General features: G+C 36.0%; 1 protein-coding gene across 2 annotated transcripts in view; it reads right to left on the bottom strand.

Moving 5' to 3' along the window:
* Nucleotides 1-24663, bottom strand: part of TMTC2 (transmembrane O-mannosyltransferase targeting cadherins 2) — a 409914-nt gene that overhangs the window by 33261 nt on the left and 351990 nt on the right. For both annotated transcript variants that reach the window (XM_059683726.1, XR_009451272.1), the window contains one exon: nt 18623-18686. In XM_059683726.1, the coding sequence (XP_059539709.1) occupies nt 18623-18686 (64 nt within the window). Of the gene's footprint in view, nt 1-18622; nt 18687-24663 lie in introns of those variants that run through there.

The raw sequence follows: 24663 nt of genomic DNA, 5'->3' as shown, positions 1-24663 counted from the left end.
GCAATGGTAGGATCATATTGAGGGCCTGTACAAAAGCAGTATTGGTACAGATGGAAAGAGGGAAGCCAGATTTGAGAAATAAAGCATCGAATGCCTACAAAATGGCAGACTTGGGCAGCTTTCTATGTGTCTTACTTCAGTGCCTGAGCAGATGATGTACCATTCATAAATTCTGGGAGTTCAGGAAAAAGAGCTTAGCTTAGAGAATCATCTTATCCAAAGAGGTTAACTTTTTCAGACACTTGTGATATGTCAGCTGCATGACTCTTAATGCATAACAATGGAAATAGAACCTTCAATATTAAATTACAGCAAATGAGTTTTCTCTCCAAAGGGCATGAATGTGACACACTTAGCAGGATATAATGTTAGAATAAAGTACTTTAGTGATTATATTTCATTTGATTTCTCCAACTGTAATTGGTTTCTTTCTTTTCTCTCTCCGTCAGCACAGGGATTTCAGTAATTTTTCCAAGACACAGACTAAATCTAGGAAGGTATATCTACATCTAAATCCCCTTTCTAATGCTTATCAAAATTAGATATTTTAATGCCACACTGAAAACACCTAAACCATGGTAACAATCTTACGGTATATTATGCCTGTGCATAGTATTTCCAGCCAAATTATTAAAAACTTGGTGTGAAAATGAAGACATAAAAATGCTAAATATGGGGACAGGAAGATGGCTTTTATTACAACTCAAGTTTGAACCCATGAGCCCCTGCTGATTATAATCCTAGGGTCTGTGCATTGAATTCTGCAGAATGCAGGGAGTATAAAGAACATATAAAGAGCACAAAAATAATATAAAATCTGTCTTTTTAATGCTATCGAGCCAACTCCTTCTTTTGCCTTTTCAAGTCAAGCTGCATGATTGAAAACCCTGAGCTAGCATTGCCTACGGAAAGGTCATGACTTAGGAGCGGTTAGCATTTGGAGTTTCAAGGAACTTTTTTGCTCACGGCCATGCAATACTTCAAAAAACTGAGGCTGTCATGACGAGACTGTAAAGATTTTAAGGATTTAAAAATTTAAGGATTTTATGGCTTATGTTTTTGTTCTTATACTTCTCACAGAGCCATCATGCTGGCTAGAGAGCAGGCTATTACTTTTTGTTCGATTTAGTTTCAGGTTGCTCATTGTGTCCAAGTGATTACTTAGTTTGGTTAAAAGCACATAAAACACACAAAAATAGGTCTGCTGTTTTGTGAATTATCTTCTGAAACACCATAGCTAATAAAAGCAACTGTATTATAAAGCTAGTAAAAGCAATAATAATTAGTGACGTCTGTTGAATGCTTACTATGTGCCATCCAATCTTTTCAATTAATTTTCACACCAACTCCATGCAATAGATAGAACGAGGCAAAGGAAATGGAGTTAATCTGTGTAAAGCAGTGCACCATTTAAGAACCAGAATAAAAGCAAGTTTCACTGAGTTTTAGAATAAGTGAAAGAACAAAGGAGCAGATCTTCCAGAACAGCACACGTTAGGAAGTATTCATAGAGAAGCAATCCAAAGGTTCATTATTATCACTTCCATTTTAAAAATTGAGATGATAATGCTGATGAGAGTTAACCTTTATTGTGTACTTATGTTTTAGGAACTATTTTAAATGCTTGAAATCCATTAACTCCTCAGAGTCTTAACCGATTTGATGATTTAAGTACTAATAATGCTCCATTTGACAGATGAGGACATTGAAAGACAGAGACATTAAGTAACACATCCAAGGTCACTTAGTAAGTGTTTTAGCTGGAACTGACTGATGGAAGCAAAGCAAATCAAGAACAGAATGCTAATCTTTTTACCAGTGGTCCACAGTCTTATTGCACATTAGAATCGCCTAGGGAGCTCTAAAAACAAGGATGTGGGGCTCTTTCTTGGACCAATTAGAATCAGAGTGTCTGGTGAGACCCAGGGCTCAGTGTGTTACAAAAGCTCCCCAGGTAATTCTAATGCAGGGCTGAGAACCACTGTGCTACACAAAGGCAAGACCACTACTTTTATTCTCAACAAATAACATTTGGGCTCAAGTTCAATGGCAGGAGGTAGATTAAAAAATCAGTAGTAAATAACAGAACTATAACACTATTGCTTAGCTGTGGGAGAAAATTTATTAGCATTGATTGTAAGCAAGAAAAGTATAGATAACTTAAAACCAAAAGTCCCAGAGCAAATGTAGAATCTTGGGTTTATTTAATGAATGTCAAAGCCGACTTTCTTATCAGTTTTAATTGGATAATAAATTCACCATATTGTTCCTATAACAGTTCAGGAATACCGTGTTAGGAGAGGCCTTGCAGGATCTTTTTTTAATTGAGCTCAAACAGATGGTTAATCTCCGAAATGTTAATTTCTTTCTGTGGGCTCTATTTTTTCATGGCACTTTGATAGACACAGGGCAATGTTCTCGAGGCATGAGAAATACTTCTCTCAATTCAAATGAATACCCTGTTTTACAAGCAGGGCTTCAAACAACAAATGAAGTCCCAGAGAGAAGTCCAGGATGCAAAATGGTTTGTAACATGAAGGAAACTGTGACCACAATTTAAAAACTATGCCCTGTCTCTGTGGGCAAATAAACAGCTGTGAGGAGAAGGTAAGGTAGATAAAACATAATGCTTGGTAAATTTTATCTGTTGAGGGAAGTGAGGTCAACCACTGATTCCAGTAAGAAAATTACTCAAAGACACAGTTAAAAATGTGTATGTTCATAACCACATTTCCTGATTTCCCCCCTTATTTTAGGATACTTCAACCACAGAAACTCATAGAACTAACAGCAAGTGTAAATTGTGAAGAGTAAAAGAGAGTTCTCTTCTCCAATGATGGAGTGTTGATTCAATGACCCCATTAAAAACAAAATATCACAACCAAATCCCCATGCAGTCCACACTCTGGCCCTTGCTTCCTTATTACCCAATAGACTCATTACCAATCACACTGAAGGCAGAGTCTGGAAGAAGATTCTCTTCCTGGAAAGCATGCAGACTCGTTTAGCCAATTTGTTCTTTTCATTTTTAAAATGATTTCTTAACCACAGTCAGGTTTCTTTAAGTGCAGACTGTCTCTCTTTCAGAGACTGTGTCCTTTCTCTCGTTCTTATGGTTGACACAAAACCACCGATTCATGGGCTGTGGCGTGTCATATTAGGTCGTTGGCACACTTTCCCTCTCACGACAGGTGCATCACCAGTTGTTCTTGTCATTTCCTCTCTCACCGGTGCTTTCCTCCTGTTGTGACTCTGAATATCAAAATAGGTCATCCACAGACAATAGTACAGGAAAGTAAATGATAAGATCTATTTTTTCCTTCTTTCATAACATTGACTAATGGGGAGGAAAACTTTTTGGCTCATTATTTACATCCTAGGTTTTTTCACATACCCTTATTTTCAGCATTGCATTATTTCTGTCATTTTTTTAAAAAAGAAACCTTAATATATGGAAAATTACCTGTTGAGAGGAAGATATGCCCTTTAGGGGTAATTTTTTAGAAACCCATTGGCTAATTTTCAGTAAAGTCTGAGTGGATTAATAAAATCAGCTTCTACCTTATTATTTAGTTTGCTTTTTTCAGAGTAATCTGAGGCCTGCAAATTATGCATATCAGTGGGCCAAGCAAAAATGTTTAAGGATTATTCTGCTTTTCTAGATAATAAAAAAATGTATTTTACTTGGAATACAGAGCTCTATATCAGTTGTCCCAAAGGTTAATATATATTTTTATTCTACTAGATTTGTTGTCATTTCTACCGTGGGCTGAGTTTCAGAATCTGAATGTATAAACACTTAGCAAGAGACCCACCTATCTGAGCGATTCTGCATTTCATGGGGTATGAATTTAAAATTTGATAAAGCACTCAGCTCACGTGATCTCCGACTCTTGATACTCAAGTAGAAAGACTGAGGGAACCAAAAGACCCAGGGGGCTGCATGCGGCATACAGAGAGAAGATTTCAAGGTTCTACCTTCAGCGAGAGTTAAAAATCAACATCATCCTTGACAATCTCTTAAATATCACTCACTCATATTGCTCTTGAAGTAAACTATAGAACAGCCTCTGAATGTGTTCTTGGCAGTCAGTCGCACTGCGGTTTGGTTTTATTTCCAGCATTATAAAACATCACAGTGTTGTGTGCTGAGCAGCACATGTTGTAGTTTGCTTGTATTTCAAGGCCAAGTTTTATTGGAGAGGAGAATGTACGTATATGTTTAAAACACTAGAACCACACTCAGTGCTGCAGGACGTCCACACTATCACAGGAGAGGAAGCCAGCAGAGACTGGGAGGACAGAAGATTCACTGAATTCCCTCACTACTGACTGAGCACCTACTGTCTTCAGGCACCACTCCATGTGCTGGGGAAGCAAAGTACAGAGAACCAAGTCCCTGCCAACACAGGGCTCATGCCCTAGAGACTGGAGAGAGATAAGACAAATACATAAGAAAATATATAGATTGTACATGGTGACAAGCACTAGGGAGAAAAAAAAGGACTGCAGGATAGAGTTGGGGCTCTTTGAGGGTGCGGGGCACCTTTGAGCAGTTTTTAAGACAGTGCCTGAACAAGCCATGCGGCTATCAGAGGAAAGGCATGGCAGCGGGAGGAAAGCAAGAGCATATATGCCCTGAGGGAGGAGCATGCTTGCGCCTGAGACAGGCAACACCAATCTGCTCACAGTCTATGTGGCCTGGCGAGTAAAATTCACTTATTTATTTAAAATTATTTTCTCTATGCTAAGAACATGCAGACAAAATTCCTGCAATGTAAATAATTTAGCACTTCCTATGCACCAGGTAGCATTCTGAGTACTTTATATGAATTGCTTATTTCCCATATCAAACCCTCTGAGATAGTTATTATTACCTCCATTTACAGAGCGAGCAAAAGAAACTTAGAAATATTCAGTAAAATGCCCAAGATCCCAGAGCCACAGGTAAGTGAAGCCTGATTTAGTCCCCACGCCATTGGATTCCACAGCCTATACTGCTAAGTGGTATTGCCTACCTGGGAATGGGACTATGATACAGCACCACTGCGAGTTCACTATATAGACTACTCTAGATGTGCTATTTATAGCACATCTAGAAAACAGACAAATCTTACATGCTAGACATGTCTATACATTCAGGAAGACAAAACCCAAAGTTTCTTGCTGGAAATAGATACCTTTTTTTACTGCTGCTCTATCATGAGCACAATACAGCTTATGCCTAAACATTTAATGAATGCTAATGGCATTAACATATATATATAATATATATTCATGATTAATATTTCTCCTTTTGAGCTATAGCATTAAAGGCTAACCTATAGCTACAATGGAAAATGTATTAAAATAAAAACGATATACATTTGATGGTGCTGCTTATACTATATCAAGGATTATTTAGCATTATGCACTGACACTTTAATAAAAACATTTGGCTCAAAATAGGCTTTCAAAACTTGCAATAATGACTTGCCCTTTGATTGTCAAACTCCAGTGAGAGCGTGTATCAGAACATTTGCCACTACTCCTGCCTCCGGTAAGGATTCCAACTTGTTCAGAGGCTGTTGCCAACACCTATCTGGCACAGCTGTGGTCATTTCCAGACTCTGGCATGTTCTAGACACTTTAAGTGCCACAGGACGCACATGTCTGAGGCAGTAATAAATTTCCATTAAAACAGAGTTGAAAATTCAAACTGAGTTTTAAAAACCATTCAGTGTTATATCTTCATGCTATATGTCCTATTACCATATCCAGAAACTTCACTTTAGCTACATGAGAGAAATATTAAGATCAGATAAATTAAGGACTAAAAGATCATGTATTAATTATTCAATAAAACCTTTATGCAGTAATACTCTATTAATAAAACATTTTAAACAGTTAAAAATGTACAATCAATTTATCATATATCTAAGTTACTTTTTCTTTCAAAAGAAATTATAAAGCAGAATTCTTTGTTTATATGTAGAGGAATTTTAGATTCCTGTGTATTTAAACATTTTGTACAGGACATGAAATCACAACAACCTTAATATATGAGTTTCTCACAAATATATCTCTAGCTCATAATAAACATATATAGTAGAAATAAAATAAAATCTGACATAATGCACCCAGATCATTCTACTGTAGCTCTCATTAAATTTTGCTTGCTTCAGTTTTTCTAAGGGCTTATCAAAGAAAAGGAAATACTATTTTAATGAGAAAACAAGAAACATACTTACTGTGTTTGCCTGAGTCAGTCCTGGGCAAAGTAATCAATACATTTTAAGCAATACAAAAATAATTAACTTTTTTGCTATGTTTCCTGAAGTCCCTAAACAGTCTTTGAAGACACAAGCAAGGTGATTGAATGCATACATTTTTAGGCACTGTTGTATAAACTGTGGAAGATGCAAACTTTCAAGACTCATAACCTAGATCAGCTATGGTGAACCTTTTGAGCTCGGCGTGTCAGCATTTTGAAAAACCCTAACTTAACTCTGGTGCTGTGTCACATATAGAAATTTTTTGATAATTGCAACCATAGTAAAACAAAGATTTATATTTTTGATATTTATTTTATATATTTAAATGCCATTTAACAAAGAAAAATCAACCAAAAAAATGAGTTCGCGTGTCATAGGTTCGCCATCACTGACGTAGATAAACCACTCTTGAAAAAAAATGAAGAGCCCTGGCCGGTGTGCTCAAAGGTTAGAATATTGACCTATGCACCAAAGGGTCTCAGGTTTGATTTCAGATCAAGAGCATGTACCTGGATTGCTGGAGGCAACCAATTGATGTGTCTCTCTTACATGAATGTCTCTCTCTCTCTCTCTCTCTCTCTCTCTCTCTCTCTCTCTCTCCCACCCCCCCCATTCCTCCCCCCCTTCCACTTTCTCTAAAAAAAGAGAGAAAGAAATTCTTAAGTGAGGATTAACAAAAATAAGAAATAAAAAATAAAATGAAGAAACAATTAGATGCTAAAACTGCGTCTGCTACATCTCTGACCAGGCAGGGATCACAAAAACCTCGCTTCTCATTATATCCCCGGTGCCTATTTTAGAAATTGACATATAATTGTTATTCTGCTTCTCTGGCTTTAAAGTGGGCCATTACCCTTTTCCAGTGTTTCTCCATCTGGGATCTGTAGACCACATGGGGTGGAGTGGATATGGCATCCGTTCAAGGGTCTGCAGCTTAATCTCAAGATTTTGTCACTTCTCCACAAAATGACTTATATACAAACATTCTGAGTCACCACGTTTTTAATATGTTTTTATTGATATTTTTTAGAGAGAGGAAGGGAGAGGGAAAGACAGGAACATCAATCATGAGAATCATTGATCGGCTGCCTCCTGCGCTCACCTTTTGGGGATTGAGCCCGCAACCTGGGCATGTGCCGGGACTGGGAATTAAACCCATGACCTCTTGGTTCCTGGGCTGATGCTCAACCACTGAACCATACCAGCTGGGCCAGTCACCACATTTTAAACAAGAACTGTCCCTTGACTTCAGTGCCTCCGGTTCATTTGTGATCATTACTGAATTTTTGTAGGTAATCTTATACATGAAGCGGGGAGTTAAAAGCACAGATTTTAATACCAGACTGCCTGAATTTGTATTTTGACTGCACCACTAGCTTTCAGATACTAAACAAGTTATCCTGCCTCAGTTTCCCATATATAAACATGGGGCAGAATTTAACTTTAATGTTTAACTAATGTAGATGTTGTTGGGCTGATATTTCCAACTTTTTTTTTTTTTTTTTTAAAAAGACTATGCCCAACATCATGTTTATTCTTCTACAAGTTATAAAGACATATTCTTTAAGAAATAACTTATAATAGACAGGCACGTGAAAATGTGGACTTAAAATAGTTATCAACTTTTAACTTTCTCAATATTACTATTCCTGTTTAGGTGAATGCTCTGTTTTTTACATCATTAAATGTGTACGATAAAGGTTCCCAACTTTCAAACATGGGGACAGAGTTTATACAAATTCAAAAGTAAATAATGGGTTTGAAGACTGTTATGGTACTATATTGCTTAGGATATAAGCCATCATCTGTTTGCCATAAAAGTTTCCTGCAAGTAGGAAATGTTTGGGAGTTACTGTCAATCAGTAAACTGGAAAATAAAGTGATAATGTCATATTTCTCAATGAAGGGAAAACGAAGCATATGTGCATGCCTCCAGTAAAGACTTCCAAGACTAATTAAAGTACATAATCCTCCTTGGGTAGAAAATAATTCATTCCATCCTCGAGATCTGAGGGCTGTATTGCTCTCAATGCTAGCCTAAAAAAAACTGTATCAAAAAGGAGATATTAAAGTAGAGAAAATTAACTAAATATAAGTGAGAAATTATAAATTCTAAATAAAAATATTTCTCCATAAGAAAATTCATGAGTAAACATATATGTCCATGTATTTAAGGTTTGTTTTTAAGTAGAGTGAGTAGAAATGAATTTTAAAAATCCTTTAGTCTTTCATCATCTTCACATGGACAATTTCTCAAATAGTTTTTCTTCATTCCCAGTATCATTTTAATTATTATCTCATCATGAATAAACATACATCAATGCATATTATGGGTTTATATATTATTGCAAGTCTGATTTGCTGAGAGTTTGATAGCATGATTGTGGTTACAAGTAAACAGTTGGAAGAGAAAAAATTTATGATTATGAAAATTTAATGAATAGTATCACCATTTGGGAAAAGACAGTTGAACACTGTTAAGAAAAAGGCAAAACCACCATTGGTTTCTGGAATTGTAATGGAAAACACACTATATATTTAAGAGAAATGATTTGTCTCACAGGAAAAATAAATTAATATACGTTGAGGATTTTTATTGATTTGTTTTAGTGGGCTTTATTAGGATTCATATATAAATAACCAGTGAAAATTGCAATTGCAATAAAAAGATAAACTGTAGTACAAGTATAGATCTCATGGGGAAGATCCAGCTACTTACTATATTATTAAGTAGATAAGGAGAGAGTAACTCAGATTGGAAAAAAATAATGTAATTGATAGCAGTAGCAGTAATGCTCTACATCTCTCCATTCTAGAACTTGCTGAAATCTAAATATCACACTATCAAAAACACAGCTGATTATTTCTACAGGTGTTTTAAGGGTCTATTTTTTTGTTATGAATTGTTGCAAGTAGTTTATTTATAATTTGGTAAGTTGTTCTAACAAATCTTTTCAAATTTCTTTTCTCTTTAAAATTCAACACTCCTAAGCTGAGCAACTTACTTTTCAAATGAGTGCTATATTGTCATCAAGTGACCACTTAAAACTCTTGTCACAAAATCTCTAATGGCACCACATCTGCCCTCTTTAACTTGCCATTTACTCTTCAAAAGGGCAATGTGCATATCCTGTAAAGCTGCATTTCTGGGAGTTATTTCAGTAGAGATCATTTTAAGAGATGAAAACAACATAGGAATAATAAGGGTTAGCTAAACCTAAGTGTCCTATTCTTAAATTGAATACTCTAGTTTTAATTCTTTTAAAATACATTTTTATTGGTGTCAGAGAGGAAGGGAAAAGGAAAGATAGAAACATTAATAATGAGAGAGAAACATTGACCCGCTGCCTCCTGCATGCCCCTTACTAGGGATTGAGCCTGAAACCTGGACATGTGCACCGACCAAGAATCAAACCTTGACCTCCTGGTTCATGGGTCAACACTCACCCACTCAGCCACACCGGCTTGGCATCTAGTTTTAAGTTTTGATGGAACCACACTTGCAGGTCCAGGATCACATAAAACTATACCACTGTAGGCATGTGCTGGCACTTGATATCTAAACAAATACAGTCGATTATAAGACAATGACTGAACAATTTTGTAGCACACACATTTCTTTCCCTCTTAAAGCTGTCACTCTTTTCAGCTCTCTTCTAGACCTCGTTAGCAAAAACAATGCTACAGCAATGTATTTAATCTAATTCTTCTCAAGTGATAAAGAGAAGCTCTTGATTATGACATGATCTAGTGATAAGAAGTATAGCATTATAACAACCCAGTCTGGGAGAATAGTGTCATCAAGGATGAAAAAAACTTTCCTTCACCAAGGGAGACAGGCTCCTCTAAACCATCATTTTGATGAGGCCTCATCCTTGGGCCTTGTCTGAGGCCTGCCTAACCCAGCTGCAGCAAAGACTCTGCTAAGTCAATTTAGTGAGAACACCCCACACCCCCACCTCTTGATATCTGATCAAATTCCCACCCCCTTTGCTAACTGGCTATAAATCCCCAGCTGTCTGTGCTGTATTTTAGGTGGAACCCAATCTCCCCTCTTGTGGTATTCTTGACGCCTATCAAAATAGCCCTAAATAAAATTTTCCTTACCACTTAAAAAAGTTTCAGATTTTCTTTTTTTATTATTAAGAAGGGCATAGAACTTTCAAGAGAAATTAATCTAGCAATTTATTAATTTCCCAGGATCTGTCTAACTTTTACTAGTCTTTAGGGTAAAGTACAATATAATTTTATCTGTTATTATAAATGACGGTTTGGACAGAAAATGAGAGTTAGGAATAGAGGAAAGGTGGGGGGGGGGAGTAGATTTTTTACAGGAACGTTATAAGAGGGAGGGAATAAAGATTTACACACAAACACAACTTTTCGATAATGTTGCAGTGTGTATTTAGAAAAACACAGCCCCATATGCCAACTGAGGATCAGCAACATACATGTGTACAAGTATAACAGAAATGGGGCAGGCCAGCTGTGGAGAGGACCAAAGGGGATTTTGAAGGTGGTGAATGGAAGTGGGGGATGGGTCATCTTTCCCATGGTGGCAGTCCACCCTAGCTGATACTTCCAGGTAGCCAGTGTTTTAGATTGGCTGAGTTTTCAAAGTGACCAGGAATCCACCTTCTCTGGAGGAAAAAGAACTAAATGTAATTTTAGTGTGTGGTCCCACAATTCAAACAATTATAGCAATAAATTCTGCAAAGGATACCCCCACAAAGAAATGTGAGTAAAAATAAATATGCTTGGAATCAGAGAACATAATGAAGTGGAATTTCCCAAAGGTTTTGATGGTTCACAACCTAAAGTACTCAAACTGATTTTCTTTTATCCTCAAGAGCCACTTGAGTTCCTGCCCAGGTCTCGCATCTCCCATTCTTTTTTGGTTATGAATCTAAAACACACACCATTCATTCATAGATTTTGAAAAAAATAATGTTTAAAAACGATTGCTTGTGGATCATGATGAATATCAATACCCCAAGGATAGAGAAACTGTAAATTCAGCTGAATTCAGCCCAACTATCTGATCCCAGTCTAGGCGACAAGCAGCCCAACCAACAGTTAGTGAAGAAGTGGTCTGTACTAACCATCTTAGTCTTCTAAGCATGAAGACTTACACAAGATGATAAACAGAATTAGAACAGTAACCACTTTAGAAATACATTTTTTTCTGGTTTATCCAACATTTTCAAAATAGAAATACAATACAAAGCAACTACCATGGAAGCAGAGAGAAGTGAATGCACCAAAAATTTGGCTTTGGAAATTGTTAGAAGAAAAAAGCAGCAACATCTAAATAGTTTTTGGGGAAAGGCCTACAGTAGAAAGGAAATTGAAGACAGAGATGGGTGTGATGAGACTAAAATGGATCCTGACATAACTGAAACTCTCAGGGAAGTGAGCATATGTCTTGCTGAAACTAGATGAGAAGAATTAGGTACTTGATTTCTACTGATGTGTGCAAAAATATACATAATATCAATGTGATGAAGCCTATTTATGAACTGAGAGTAAGGTTTGACTTTATTTGGGTATGTGTGAATAAACAACAGTCGCATTTCAATGATATCTTTGGGCCTTTTTAATAAAATCAGGTAAAAGTGGGGCAAATGAATGGCAATTTCTCTCTTGATTGAAGCCTATTATTTATTGTGGGTTTCTCAGCTTACCTCAGTTTGTTTTCTAATGGTAAAATATATAGATGTTTTTGAAACTGAAATAACTAGTGATGGTGGGAAATATATGTGCAAATTTTAAAACACAGTTTACTCATAAAATCAATCTGGTGATTCTGGGATCCATATATCATTAATGTCTGAAAGTCAAATGACACATGGTATGTCATTTTCCCACATCACAGAAACTTGTGGCAAGTTTTGGAAGAGGCCACATGGTTCTTCCTCTATTTACAATAGAAATGTGGTTTAACTGCTTCCCAGACAAATTATTAGTAACCCTGTCATTTTTTCCCAACAAAATGAAAATCTCAGTAATTTCCCCACTCCCCCAATCCCTTTTTAAGGTCAAATCTCAATCTGCCCTGCTTAACTTTATTTTCATGGTCTCTTGTTCTAATTAGGGTTGAGAAATATCTTTCCCATCAGAAACAACTATAACTTACAATATTTTCTCCCTTCCATCACAACAACCCAAATAATTAATTCTTATCCTTTCCCCCCAGATTCCAGTCATAGTGGTTATTTCTACTGCATAGCCATAATGCCACCACCATATATTTCCATAAAAAGAGTAGTCCAGCCCTAACCGGTTTGGCTCAGTGGATAGAGCGTAGGCCTGAGGACTAAAGGGTCCCAGGTTCGATTCCAGTCAAGGGCATGTACCTTGGTTGTGGGCACATCCTCAGTAGGGGGTGTGCAGGAGGCAGCTGATCGATGTTTCTCACTCATCGATGTTTCTCACTCTCTATCCCTCTCCCTTCCTCTCTGTAAAAAAATCAATAAAATATATTTTTTTAAAAAAGAGTAGTCCAAATTGAAAGTAATATATTGTAGAATATGTGAACTATCTCCTAACACAGCTGTACTCTCTTACAGCAAGCTCATTTCTTCGAATCCCATATTTCTCATGCCGAACTTTTGACATATAATCATTGTTAATGAGCCCAAATGGATAACATTGGCTTTGATTTTATAATAATGCTCTGAAATAATTTATGTTCTATGTGCCTTATATACATAAGATATAATGCCCTTATGTAATTTTCTACTGGATAATCTAATCATCAGAACACATTCCTCTTTACTTCATATACAATGGATGCACATGGAAGAACATTTAAAAAATATTATGCATATTAGAAATATGAAGGGTGAATACAACATCTAACAAAAGTTGGAGAGCTAAATCAAAACCAGAAGTAACCCACCAGTGACTTCAGAACTTCACTTAGAATTATGACACAATGGCTAATGGCTTAATGCCATCCATACCTCACAAAAATGTATTTCTACTAGCATTTATGTATCACACATAGATACTACAGGCCTATATCAAATATTACGTGCACTGAGCCTCAACACATCTAGCTGTCCACAGGTTTTTGATGTTGTCAATTTTGCCCTATTGCCACAAAATCATCCAATAACCAAATAATGATGATAGAAGTAATTTACAACCTAAGCTTACGTCCCCTCCATTTCTAAATTGTGCTTTTTCCTTCTGTATCTTCATAGTCTACTTTTTCTTCTTCAGTCCCTGGGGAGTAAATGATCCTTTAAAAGCTTCAATATTTCTTTTGCCTTCCTTTCTATTTGCACACATTTTTAATCTCATATCATATGTAGACACATACACACCCTAATACCTATCTTTTATATATACATATATTTAATATTTCTTTATACCCTGTCTCTTTCATTTACCTCCAAACTTATTCACAGAAAAACTTTATACACTCTGCTCCCAATTCCCCATTTCCTTAAGGCCTTAATAACTCTGCCCATATCACTTGCATAAAACTGAACTTTTAAAGCTAGCTAATAATGTCTTATTCTCTGAAGTCAATGAACTTTCTCAATCACCTTTAGCAGCAGTGGAAATTGCTCACCAACATTATCTCTATGCCTTGCCATCGTCTCCTGTCTTCCTACATTACATTCAAATGTAGAGATTTCCCAAGGGTTTGAAATGAACTTTCTTCTCTCCTGTACATTGGCTCAGAGCCTCCATGACCTTATCCTCCTCTGTGGTACTATCTCTTTTCTATAAATGACTTCCACAGCATTATCCCTAACTGTGGCCTTTCCCCAAAATGCTCACTTGAAAGGCACACCCATAGAAAATTAGAACATCCTACCTCTCACTCAGAATCTGCTTGGTGAAAACATAACAATTCCTTCTTGAAATAAACACACCCCTCTATCCGCCCTATTTCCATTTAGGGTATTCCCCTCCACCCCCCGCAAGTTATCTAAATTCAAAATTTTAGAACAAGGCATTGGGCCAACTCATTTTCTTACTCACATTCTATCAAATAATCTGCTTATTGCCCCTGCATGATCTTTTCTATTCCAATGTGTTTCCAAACTTTAGAATCTATTATACCTTCTGCCTATGCCATTATAATGACCTTTTATTTGGTTTTCCCAAGGCTGCATTTCTCAATTCTACTTTCCCATGTGCACCATATACAGGGTGGGGCAAAAGTAGGTTGTCAGTTGTTCATATGGAAAATGCAAAAATTAATAAGTAATAATACAAGAATAAACTCTGTTTCATGTACTCACAGCTATAAACCTGCTACTTATGACTTTCTTTTGGTTCTATCATAATTTCCAGTTCTGTTTTCCCTGCCCCTTCCTCTCTGCCTCTCAAAGTTGGCAATATAAACCATATCTGCTTATTATTTCTTGGACATAGCTCATCCTTTCTGAGCTCAATCTCCTTGTTCATGTATGTGCCTCAGCCTTCCAGAACTCTCTCTTTTCTCCTTCTTTTGCTAAAATCTTCACCTATAAAGATCCTGTCATTTCAAGATTCTCTAAGCTTCCCACCTATGGGCTATGCCTTCTAGGATCAATCAAGCTGAAAGTAATATCTCTCTTGTGCATTTCTCTAGTACCTAGTTTATATCCCACAGAAAGCACTTACTATATAGTATTATTAATTGCCCAGGTGTTTTCTCTTCCACTCTCTCCCCACATTACATAGTATATTTCTCAAGGTCAGGGTTAATTTTTCATAACTTTTTAATCCTACTGCATTTGGCATAGAGTCTTGCACAAAGCTGGAACTTGAGTTAAAAAAGAAGTCACATGAATTCAGACTAAAACAATTACATCTAGAAGAATAGAAGCTATATAAACCTGGTCATTAGGAATTACTCCTTTCTAACTCTAGAGTTTACTGAAGTGGGTGACTTTGTGCTATGCAAATTCTCCATTCTTTTTATTTAGAAATCCATATGTTAATGCAGAATTTGGCTTGAGTCCCACAGGAAGAACAAAACCATTTCATTTAAATGTTCCCTCTAGTCCTCAAGAGTCAGCATTTTTTGATATGCATAAGTGGGAGAGAAGACAGAGGAACAGTGTTGTGTTTTCAAAGTAACTTCTACCGAAAGATCAATTTTCTTAAAGAAAACAACACTAAAAATAAAAAAAAAACTCAAAATGGCTATTTTGGTAAAGAGTTTTCCCATTATAGAGATATATTTAAATATAATCTAAGGTTTAATTTTACAGCACCCTCCCAAATCAAATAAATTTTTAATAGGGACATTTTTATAATAAATATATTTCTCTGTGTACTTCAGTAAATGGCAATGTATTGAGTATCCTTGTTGAAGAGACAATGTCAGAATCTAAAACTTAAAATTATATGTTTCTGCTAATTTAGATTTGTTTTATTATTTCAGATTCTGATCAATGGAATTCTTCTAAGTAAATTTTATAGAAAAATATGGCTTTTGTAGAATAGAAAAACTAACTAAATTCATTATGGGACATCCTGAAGAAATGAAATAGGTATTTTATTAAGAGAGAAATATATCCCAGAGATAACCAACAATCTTTTTAATAAGACGATAAGTGGTGTGCACAAGGATTACAGCCACGTATTTTACTTTGTATAATCATGATCTGACATGAGCATTGCTAAAACATCCACAGAGACCCCACATACAGCTACTGATTGTTATAGTTGGACTTTTAAACAGTGGAAAGAAATGCTTTATGAAGAATAAGAGTAGATTATCGTGTAGACAACAAAAATAGAGGAGATAGTGAAACTATTTAAATGTGGAATGGGAATTGAGATCTGTTTTGTTATGTTATATACGCAGGCAACTAAAATTTATTAAGTTAAAGCATAGGAACGACAATGCTTTTATGACAAAGTGAATAAACAGCTATGAGCAAGAGAAATGTTAGATGAATACCTTAATTTAGATCAGATGCTAACTGCTAATAAATCATTACATGGCTATTGTTTAAGTAGATATCTTCATTTCGGAGGAAAAATGTACTGTATTTTATCAGTCTTGCCTTGGTGACATCTCACTTCCCTGGATTGCATACAGAAAACCAAAACACAATTCTTAAAACAGATATGGAAAGACCACATCTGTAGATCCATTGACTGTAACACCATTTACTTACTGTTAAGTATGAACTTTGTATTCTCTCCAAGTCCATAAAATAATTTATCATTACCAGATAAGGGAAGTATCATTTGAATAAAAGCATTTTTCAAGTGCAGTCTGTACCACATTTATGAAGTAACTTTTGAGAGTTTCTGAAAAAAAATGGCTTTGAGTTGGAGATTAAATATTGATTTTATGATTTGGCTAGTCATTTAAAATAAATAATCTCATAAATCAGGCTTAAATCTGGGGTTCCTCAGCGTCTTTAATTTTTTAGGTCAGGTCAAATAGCTCAGATAGCTCTTTCCCACTAACCCACTATAATATGCTGAAGATCTTTTGATCAACTACTTAACAAAAATAAAATGACACTCAAGTGACATACTCAAGGAGTAAAGGTTAAACTTAACATCATTTATTATGTACATTAAGAGCAATATATTAGGCAATGTAAAGAAAATAAAGAAAAAAGCAAGAAAAGCAAAAAACCTGATTCCTGTCTTCAATTAAGTTATAGTAAGTTTAAGTCCTCAAATTTAACCCTTTTCTGAGAAATGCCACATAAAGATGCCCAGCTCAGGCATTTACAAAGCTATGCCTTTAGCAAACCTCCCCCAGAACCTCCTAACTCCCTTTTCCTGCTCCACTTTTCTCCAAAGCACTTATCACTGTCTGACATGCCATACTCATCTGCTTTTGCTCCATTGCCTCAGCCTAGGTTGTAAGCTCCCAACAGGCAGGGACTCTTGTCAATTTTGCTCACTGCTGTGCATCCAGTGCCTGGAATAGTGCTTGGCACTTAATAGGTATTCAGTAAATATGAGAAGACCATTCTTATTTCGGTTTCCTAGACTTGTGGCCTGCATTTCCTCTCTAAGTGTAAGTGCATTTTTCTATCAAGCTTTCTATTATGCACACAGTAGCCCAGGTTTCCATGTGATTCTACTTCTTAGGTGTGAGAGAGGGTGAATGTCTTCCGAGCTTCAGCAGAATGGGGATAAAGCAACTCCCCGTGGCTTGTTGTGAGAAATGAATGAGGGAATTCATAGGAAGGACTTAGCACAATGTCTGACACATGAGAAGTGTTCAATAAATGTTAGCTGTTATCGTTCCTACCATTACAGCTATTAAATTATTCTCTTCTGTTACAGCTCACCACTTCTTAAAAGTACCTCATGATTAATGAAACAAAGGACTTTTAGATTCAGGGCTAAGTTTGTATGTGGTTGAATCTCCTGAAAAAAACCTACTTCCTGGGTGGGTTGCTTTCAAGAAGCATTAAGCTTCCTGTTGTGCTCCCACAGGACTATAGGCACCTCTCTACAGGAATCACCGCACTGTATTGCAATTAGCTGATTATGTTCGGTCTTCTCTGCTACATCGTGTGGTCTTTTAGGGTGAGAAATCTTTGTATCCTATCACAAAGCGGGCATTCTATAGATGTTTGTTTGCCCAATAGATGAGTTACTGTACAGAAATGAGACGGATTTCATTTGCAGTCACATCACACATGCACTTTCATTACAAAATTACATTTCTCAATAGATGGTGTAGATCCAGAGAGCAGGATAGAGGTCTTAGTGTCAAATAGTGATGCAGAGAGCAGAGCGGAGTGTGTATGAGAATAGAAGTAATGGAATGGAATTCAGTGATGTGCTGTGAATAAAAAGTGCTTAGAAGACCCATACAAAACCCATTCTTATTTTCTCATAAGTGGTTCCTCTATTTCAATAGTAATGACCTAATTTATATCCATCTTACTTTATGGAAGTGTGACTACCCAGGGAAAAAGTCAAATAAAAACATACTTGATAAAGTTGAAAAGCACCGTTATTAGAAATTAGGATCGTGGAATATGAAAAAGGCACACACCTATTTGAATATATGTAAGAATCAAAAACTACTTATGAAGTTCGAAAGTTCTTAGATATTTAACACCACAACAAACAAACTTTCAAGGAAACTAATTTTAAAAGTCTTCCAAATGCAAGTTATTTAGAAATGCTAACACCTGTATTTTGATGATAAAAATTTATAATGCTTTATGCAAGGTAGAAAATAGAAATCTGTACCTCTGGGTAAAGAAAGAAGATTGAGATTGGCAAATTTTATTGTTGAATTAGCCATTTAGTTGGTATTGAGAATAAAGGATCAGAGAGAAAACCCAGTATCAAGAGGCATCTAGTCTATAGCCATCTCATGCTGTGAGTCTGTCCTTGTAAGTAATGCTTCTCATCAGGAAAGTACTTACATTGGGCCTCAGCCTTGCTGCCAGATCATAATACTTCTCGGCTGCTTCATTGAGGCTGGCCTGTCTGTTAAAGAAAAAAAAAAAATCAAACTGCATAATTTATTTTAAAATTGCAGATAAGTGAGCAGAATCATCATGCAGCAAAGTAATATTAACTTCTAAAAAATTGCAATCCCACCAATCAAATAAGTTGCCTAAGTAGAAAAATGCCATGAAAAAATTAATGCATGGCCCTGGCTGGTTTGGCTCAGTGGATAGAATGTTGGCCCATGGACTGAATGGTCTTGGATTCAATTCCAGTCAAGGGCATGTACCTCGACTGTAAGCTCAATCCCTGGCTCTGGTCGGGGTGAGTGCAAAAGGCAACCAATCAATGTGACTCTCTCACTTAGATGTTTCTCTCTCTTTCTCTGTCTCTCCCCCTCTCTTTCACTGTGTCGGGTGAGGATTAACAACAACAAAAAATAAATGCATGAAATGTACTTGTCATTGTCTATTAGGCATTATAAATAGTATCTCAACACAGTCAATATTATTATTTCAAATTTGTAATTAGGGATTAGAAATGTTATTTTTGTTTCCCAAGCTAACCCAAATAATATGCTACAGAGGTGGGATTCTTTAGCTTCAACATGATGTCCCAGAAAAAAATCTTAATTTTTAAAATAAATTGTTAAAGTTAATCATGAGTTGCTTGTTTTATAAAAATAGTGAATATTTGCAAGGTGCTGTGTGTTTGTTTTTTTTTAAATCCTGTATCTATCTACAAAGCCACATTCTTTCCAATTTAGGAGGAAAACCTTCCACTGTATGTAGCCTACAGGAAAAAAAAATGCCAGCTTCTCTCTCTCTGTGGTCTTAGGCCACCAGGCTGGGCATATGACACAGCCTCAGCTAGCTGGATGTTCTTGTTTGGAAGGCTTTCATTTTTGAGTGAGTGACAGAAAGAGGAAGGGATGGATAGAGCTCACTGACAATGGTGGAAGCCACGGGGCCATGTCCCCATTAGACTCTTTCGGTAAAGAATTGCTTTTGGATATCCTGAATCTTGATCTCTGGGGCTACCTTGTTTCCTCATACTATGTTTTTCAGCCCATGTTGAATTCAGTAGTTCCCACAGCCTTCAGATTGCTAGAGTCAGTTTCTCTTTATTACTAACAAATACCATGAGTGGCACAGTTGACTTCTACAAATAAGACACACACTGAATTGTATACATGTTTATGCATTGTCTAGTCTTACAATTCACAGCAAACCCCTACATTCAGCCATGTGGTTAGCAGAATAAATAAAATGCTGGCATCCTGAGGAAGCCCAGCCAATTAGCCATCAAAACAGTATGTTTTTGATCATGTCATGTTACTTCAGAAAACCTTCAAAGATGATAGATTGTAAGAGCTAGAAGCTCTTGCAGGCTGTGTTGTAATCTGGTGACCATATTTGAGGGATGCAAAAGAAGTGCTATAGAAAAATATCAATTCAACTTCAGATGATCAACTCCAACTACAATGTGAACACAGTAGTAAAATGGATTCTGGTCCTACAGTTACTAGTAAATGCAGTAGTGTTCTCTTGAGATTGTGATGTTAAGAAGCCCTTGAGATAAGAAGATGGCAGAGTCAAGAATAAAGAGGAGAAGCAAAAATTAACTTTCTCAATTACAAAACCACATTCAGGTTTTAAAAGAGAAGGCTAACTAGTCACACCTATAAAATTGAATTTGCACTTTGGTCAAGCCAAATAAAAACTATAAAGACATACCCCATGCAACCATATAAATTATAGAAATAACTGAAGATAACATGTCTCTGGAGAGAAAGACATACTTTTCTAATTTTTAAAGGAGAAATAATTAGAAACACTGCTATTTTTAATGGGGTTATAGAGAAAGTAAAAACCCTTGACCTAAGGCTCTACTGGACTCATGACATGTTACAACGTGCTGTTGCAATTTATAGTCTCATAAACGTTGAAGTTCAATTTCAATATGTCAAGAAAAGTACTTTATTCTAGTATGAAAGACTAAAATTTCCCTCACTAGGGTATTTAATGAAGGTTCCCTCTACTGACTTATAGAATCACTTTGGTTCAGATTCATTTGGAAATTTGAACCAGAATTCATTAGGTCATGCCCTGGAAGGGTTTTCTCCAGGGGAAAATAAAAGGCACGGAGGTAGGAAATTAGAGTAACTTAATACTACAAAGAAGTAATTTACTTTGAAGAAAAATCAACCCCGTATATGTTTAACATAGAAGGCACAGCTACCAATTATATTCATTTATGAACATTCAAATTCATGAGGTAGATAAGGATCAAAGGAGAAACTGAGAAACTCACTAGATGAAATGCCTTTAAAACAATAATCAACATAAGTAAAAAAAAAAGTTTCCCTCCCCAAAAATATTCTTATTAGTTTTTAAAGTCTTTATTGTCTTCAGTGGTTTAATTCCCAAAGGACATTACTTTAGAAGACTTCATTTAGAAGACTTAGTTTCTTAAGCTAGAAGTAAAATTGATGATATGCCAATGAAATAGAAAAAAAGTAGAATTTATTATGTTTGTCATATAACTGAAAATTGATTTTTACTCTAGGACTTCTAATATTAAATGGTCTTCACTGACTACTAGTCAGCAGGCATTTATGACAACACATGGCAAACCATAGGGAAAAGAGTATGTCAGTTCTATAAATGTACATTTATATCTGTTTCATTCTCTGGACAAGAGAACTCATGAGGAACTGTCTAAGGCCTACTTTATAGTGTAAGCTGTATTTCATACTCCCCTCTGCAACAAGTATCCTAGAAGTGCTTAAAACTGATTGCAAAGATGACAGAATCATTAGTCAACATTTGAAAACTGAGGAAATTAGAACTATTCTGCCAGTTGCTTAGAGGATCCTAAGGACTCCTAATTACAGAGAACCTCACCCACGGAATTTTTAGAGAGTGATTTCAGGACGACTGGGATCAAAGTATTTTAATCAAAGGTGATACAATATACTTTTCCTGGATAACAATAGCATTCCTTTCTTTACTATTTCTTTTCTGGAACAGAAAATTTCTAAAGTTGCTACTTATGTGTCACTTCTATTACAGGTTATTAAAACGAGGCTTAGAGAAGATGATGACTTTCCTAAGCTTATACAGGGGTAGGTGGTTGAGCTAGATGGGAGTCAAGGCCTCCACACTTAATGTCTGAACCACAAAAACATGCTGGTATCTTTATACACACCAAGATGTAGCACAATAACATGTGGTATATTGTTCGGTGGCAGATGACCATGACCATTCCTACATCAAACACTAAGAAAGGGGAAAAAAAAACCACCATGCTTTTTTATTATTATGTTTAAAACCCATAACTTAAATGTAAGAGATGAGATTTAAAAAGGGGAGAATAGCTCTGGCTGGCATGGTTCAGTTGGTTGAGCATCATCCCGTGTACCAAAAGGTTACTGATTTGATTCCAGATCGGAGGCAATTTATCAATGTTTCTCTCTCTCTCATTGATGCTTTTCTTTCCCCCCTTTCCCTTCCTCTCTCTCTCTAAAAAAAAAATCAATAAAAACATATTTTTTTAAAAAGGAAATGGAAGAATATGGAGAACATTTGCAGTCTCAGGTTTTACTTCCTGCCTAACTCCATCTCCCAAATTGAGAGAAGTGAACCTCACCAGACCAAATTGAGCAGAGTACAGTTTTAAGAACAGAGTGAAATGTACTATTCTGTTTTGCCCCATGGCCCTCACCTTCTCCCCAAAACAGGGAAGGGTAAGAACTCAGGGTAAAAACAAAGAAATAGGGAAGAAGGGAACACAAGAACAATGCTGAGTGCTCACTTTCTTCCTACCAGACCTCCCCTCTTTTTTGGGGGGTGGGGGGGGAGTCTCATTTAAATAAAGAGGGAAACCATAAATTTCCTATATGTCCAAGTAGAAGACTCAGAAGGTGAGTAAAGGGGAAAGCAGTTAGCTTTGCCAAGAGATCTCCTACGCCAGATGTAGACAACCTTATGTGTTAGCCATGACGCATTTCAAAAGTAAACGATGAGATTGTAAGAAAAATCACTTGTACCAAGAAGCTACACTGGGTCCAGATGAATGACTATCCCTATCTAACATGCCATCTGAAGCGTCAACAGTATGTCCCATATGTACAGAATAAGGATGTAATCATTATGCCAACAACAACCTCAAATGGAGGCTTCTTTCTTATTTCCAACACTTGCCAAATCACATATATAAGGCCCTCCCCCTTTTCACACTATATGTGATCTCTCAGGACCAGGAGAGGTAAGGAAGTAAAAAAGCCCTAGATGGTTTTTGTAAATTGGGCTATGAAGTAAATAATGAACCTTGAACCCCCCGCCCAATTCACTGGATTGAGCTGGTTATATTTTAAAAGTCTTTAGATTCAGTTTTTCAGCCATCAGTGAAAAAGTAGCCTCAGAGTGAAAACATATGGTAACAAAATTCACAAACAAATACTATTTCTGATTATTATAGAATTCCATTTTTGCACGTGGAACTATAAAACTTACATCTGTTAAAAATATAGAAATATAATTCATATATCTAATTCCCCTCTCTGGTGTTATTTCATAATAGAAAATTATTTTTTTAGAACATAGGTTTATGGTCCAATATTCTTACAAGTAGAGATGTATAAAAGAAATTTTGGAATCAGTTATGTTATGAAACAGCAACTTAATATACCCTGTGAAATGTTTTAGGAAAATCTGATTAAAAGAATCACTTACAATTACCTACATTTTTATGTATTCCATGAGAATTATAAAATTAAAGCTTGCTAAATTTAAAATTACTTCCTTGAAATATAAAAAATAAAAACTCTAGTTGCATTGAGAAGACTCTCTTTAACTACAGTTATTACTAGTTGTGAATTATTAAATTTGAATTAAAAATCATTTAATGTATTTAATAACCACTGTATGACTCATACAAAAGAATATTTTATTAAAGTCTTTGTGATTATTTTCAAGGGTAACTTATGAGCATTTTTTACTAGAGAGCAGTTTGTTCCTATATCACGAACGTAGAATGAAACAGTAGCTGAGGTTTCCTGGGTTCTTGCCAACTGCTAACCTGACATTTAGCTTTAACTTACCCAGAGAAGCACTAAATTTTAATTCTAGTTGATAACTTGTCCAGTAGAACTAGAAATAGAACTGAAATGAACGAGGACATAAAAATGTACGGGAAATCTTAAAATAGCAAAACCAGAGTCACATGTATATACAGACAGTGGAGGAGAAAAGATCTTTGTAACGAAACTCAGAATATGTTGTTTATGACCACCAAGCCTTCTTAAATGAAAATTCTTCTCAGTCAAGACATCAAAAATGGCTTTATAACCTGTAGGTATCTGTCTCAGTTCTAAACATAAAAGACGGAGAGGTACAGCAGAAATGTAGCAATTACCATGGTACTGAGGAAAAAACTTTGCCGATGGTAAGATTGACAAAAGGTTCCTCTGAGTCAGATATTTCTTGATGCCTTGTGAACATCTGAGCCCATTCTTCCATGGCCTCAAATATGTTAAGGCTCCTAAGAACAGGCTAAGCCTATATTAGAAAGATTACATAACGAAATATACTGAAAGATAAAAGGGAGGAAATATGTATTGGCAATGTCAAATGTAATATTCATATATAGTAAATTACTGCTTATATTAAAGATGTAATGATGGGGAGAAGGAGTTAGGAGGAGTGAAAAGAAGAAAGCCAAGATAGAACTTCCATACAGGGGTGGTCCAAGAACCAACTTCATAAGCATCACCTAGAACAGTGATGGCGAACTTATGACATGCGAACTCATTTTTTTGGTTGATTTTTCTTTGTTAAATGGCATTTAAATATATAAAATAAATAACAAAAATATAAGTCTTTGTTTTACTATGGTTGCAAATATCAAAACATTTCTATATGTGACACGGCACCAGAGTTAAGTTAGAGTTTTTCAAAATGCTGACACGCCGAGCTCAAAAGGTTCGCTATCACTGACCTACAACTTCTTAGAA

The sequence above is a fragment of the Myotis daubentonii genome, chromosome 2 (assembly GCF_963259705.1).
Source record: "Myotis daubentonii chromosome 2, mMyoDau2.1, whole genome shotgun sequence".
Lineage (NCBI taxonomy): Eukaryota > Metazoa > Chordata > Mammalia > Chiroptera > Vespertilionidae > Myotis > Myotis daubentonii.
The sequence above is the reverse complement of the archived record's forward strand: the minus strand, read 5'-3'. Positions and strand labels throughout refer to the sequence as shown.